The sequence below is a fragment of the Apis dorsata genome, unplaced genomic scaffold (genome assembly GCF_000469605.1).
Source record: "Apis dorsata unplaced genomic scaffold, Apis dorsata 1.3 scaffold_39, whole genome shotgun sequence".
Lineage (NCBI taxonomy): Eukaryota > Metazoa > Arthropoda > Insecta > Hymenoptera > Apidae > Apis > Apis dorsata.
Window position 1 is genome coordinate 366,956 of NW_006263341.1, and position 2,868 is coordinate 369,823.

General features: G+C 25.8%; 1 protein-coding gene across 1 annotated transcript in view; it reads left to right on the top strand.

Moving 5' to 3' along the window:
- Positions 1-1,101: 1,101 nt before the first annotated feature.
- The window catches only part of LOC102677546 (tektin-3-like), a 23,423-nt gene continuing 21,656 nt past the window's right edge, over positions 1,102-2,868 (top strand). Inside the window, exon 1 of the mRNA XM_006608548.2 lies at positions 1,102-1,222. Coding sequence (XP_006608611.1) covers positions 1,220-1,222 — 3 coding nt within the window. The 5' untranslated portion in view covers positions 1,102-1,219. The remainder of the gene's footprint in view (positions 1,223-2,868) is intronic.

The window sequence follows — 2,868 nt, forward strand, 5'->3', positions numbered from 1 at the left end:
AAAAATAATATAATATTTTTCCATATTTTTAATAATATTTCATATAAAAATTATTAAATGATATTTTCTTTTTAATTTTTCTTTGTAATTATGAAAGTAATTTTTTGTATTAAAATATATTAATTAATCTTCATGAATAAAAGAAAAAAATCAATTTTATTGTATTAATAGTATTTAAAAATTTGTTTACATATGCTAAAAAACTCGATAAAACCGAAAAAATTTAAGAGTACATTATTTTTATTCAGAATTAATTGATTTCATTTAAATTATACACGTAGAAGGATAAATAAATCGAGAAATATAAATTTATATTTTGTCATCAAATGTTTTGATTCTTATTTTTATTTATAATTTTATTTATAATTTTTATAAAATTTAGATTTTAATTCTAACCATTATTAATTATTTTCTATATCGATAACGTCGCATGTGACACGAAAATGGTAAAAGATCAAGTGACTCCCGAATTCTTAAGACACGAAAAAGCATAGCATGTCATGTCTATCCTATACGTCGTCTGTGGTATCTTTTCGTTCAATATCACAGATGACTTGTTCGTGATATTATAATTCGTTAAATGTAGATCAAAAAATATTTACTATTGATTATATAATATATAAAAGAATATATATATATATATAAATATATATATTGATCTTTTTCAAAGCTTTTTCATATATATACTTTTTTATATACATTTAAATCTATTTTTATTTTTGTTCATTGTATCCACTTTTTAAAAATATTTTTTAAAAAAACAATAAAAAAATCCTAAATGAGACAGTTTGAATTTTAATTTTAAAAAATATTATTTCGTAAAAATAAATTAGATATAAAGATTTATTAGCGTTTAATTAAATATATAAATATTTGTAATACATATATTATATAATAAATCATTTATATAATTTATATAATAAATGTACAATAAATATATAAATTTATATATATATATTTTATAAGCTAATGTATTTATTCATATATGTGTATATAAAATGTATATATTAATTTGTTCGAGTCTTGCGCGCCATCTATTGGAAAAATATGGTACAATATTTCATTGGAATTGTTTCGCCCTTCTATTCAGCTTTTGTCAATATCACCGACAGAGTCAAATGTGATTTGAAGATGGCGATACAAGAGTAGGATTGAGCGGACGCTTCGCAAAGAAGCTTCCTTCTTGCAGTGTTAATTAAAATTCCAAGCCCAATTGTACATGGTGAGTAGAAAGTGAGATACTGTTATAAAGAAAACTTTGAACTCGTTTAGATATCCTATTCTCGGACTTGAGCAGAATGTGAACAAACAAGAGATTCGCATCGGTTAAGCGACGAAATCTCGCGATACGTGTATACGTATGTATGAACCGTCTCTCTTTCCAGACTGGGAAGTTCAATGCGGCGCATAAGCATGTGTCACGTCGCGATGAAACAAGAGCAGGAGTTCTATAGTAAGCATCTTTATATTCATGAATATACGAGTGTACGAGCTATTATTTGTGTACTTATGAAAGATCAAAAAATTAATTTAAACAAGAATCATGAGAAATGGTACGAAGTTGAACCATTGGTTCAATTCGGTTTTAATTCGAGCAACATGAAACAAGCTATCTCTTTAATTAGTTTCCTTGATTAATCTATACGTGTAATCAATTATTAATGTAATCAATTATTTAAAATGATAATTGATAAATAGATAATAGAAACAAGTTATCCGATTACAATGATTCATATTTGATAAATTATTATTAATTAATAGAAAATTAAAAGTAAAGACAGCTGGAAAGTAGAGATTGATATTAATCGATGATACATGAAAAAATAAAAAAAAATTCATCGATAATGATTGATAGATTATTTTAAATTACATTAATACCAGATAGTAAAGAAATACCAGGGGTATTTCTCTTGATTTCTTTCAGATGGTGGAGGGTTCTTCGCTTTTCGTGCTAATCAAGGGAACAATTCAAAGGGGAGAGGTCTAAGACTACTAACACAATTTACTAATCGGAACGGAAAGAAATTATTTGTATTGATATACAAATATATATCTTTATTTGTGATTGCGAAATAAAAGGAAAACAAGCGAAAGACAGAGAATTGCAAAAAATCAAACAATACTCTGGTTCACACAAAGTTAACATACATACGATCTAGTCAAGAAAGGAAGACTTACTTCTTAAAGAGAAAATTATGACGCTTTGAAATAATGATGATACGATGAATTCGAAACGTGCAAGCGAAAAATATAAAAATACAATAACAAGCAAATTGGACTATGAATTTTGTCAAAATTCTGTTTTGAAAGTATTCCGAACGAAGAAGATTGCGTTTATTAGAAAATTGAGCATCGCGCATGAGTATTACGAATAACATCAAAGATAATTCGTAATAAAATACTAATAATGTATCGATCATATTGGAATTTATTACCAAAAAAAAATATGTATTACCAAAGAAACATTTAATCGAGTACTTTAAGAATATAAGTAGTGGTATATGTGTATAAACGCAACTAATATCGTAATAACACTGATCAAAGTTTTATTGTTGAATTAACGGCAAACGATACCAAATTAGACTTAACAAAGAAAGATAAAGAATAGAAAATTTGATCGATACAAAAAAGATCGAATCCAATTGATCGCGTATTGAAGATTTATCTATCAACAATTATGTATACATACAAAATCTTGACAAACGTATATTTATACGTATAGATTTAAGTATAAAAAAAGAATGATCTTTTCATTCGTATCAAATATGGTTAACATAGTTAATTTGATACGTGTTATCATATACGTGTTCAACGAATAAACGAAAACGAGAGAGAGAGAGAGAGAGAGAGAGAGAGAGAGAGAGAGAG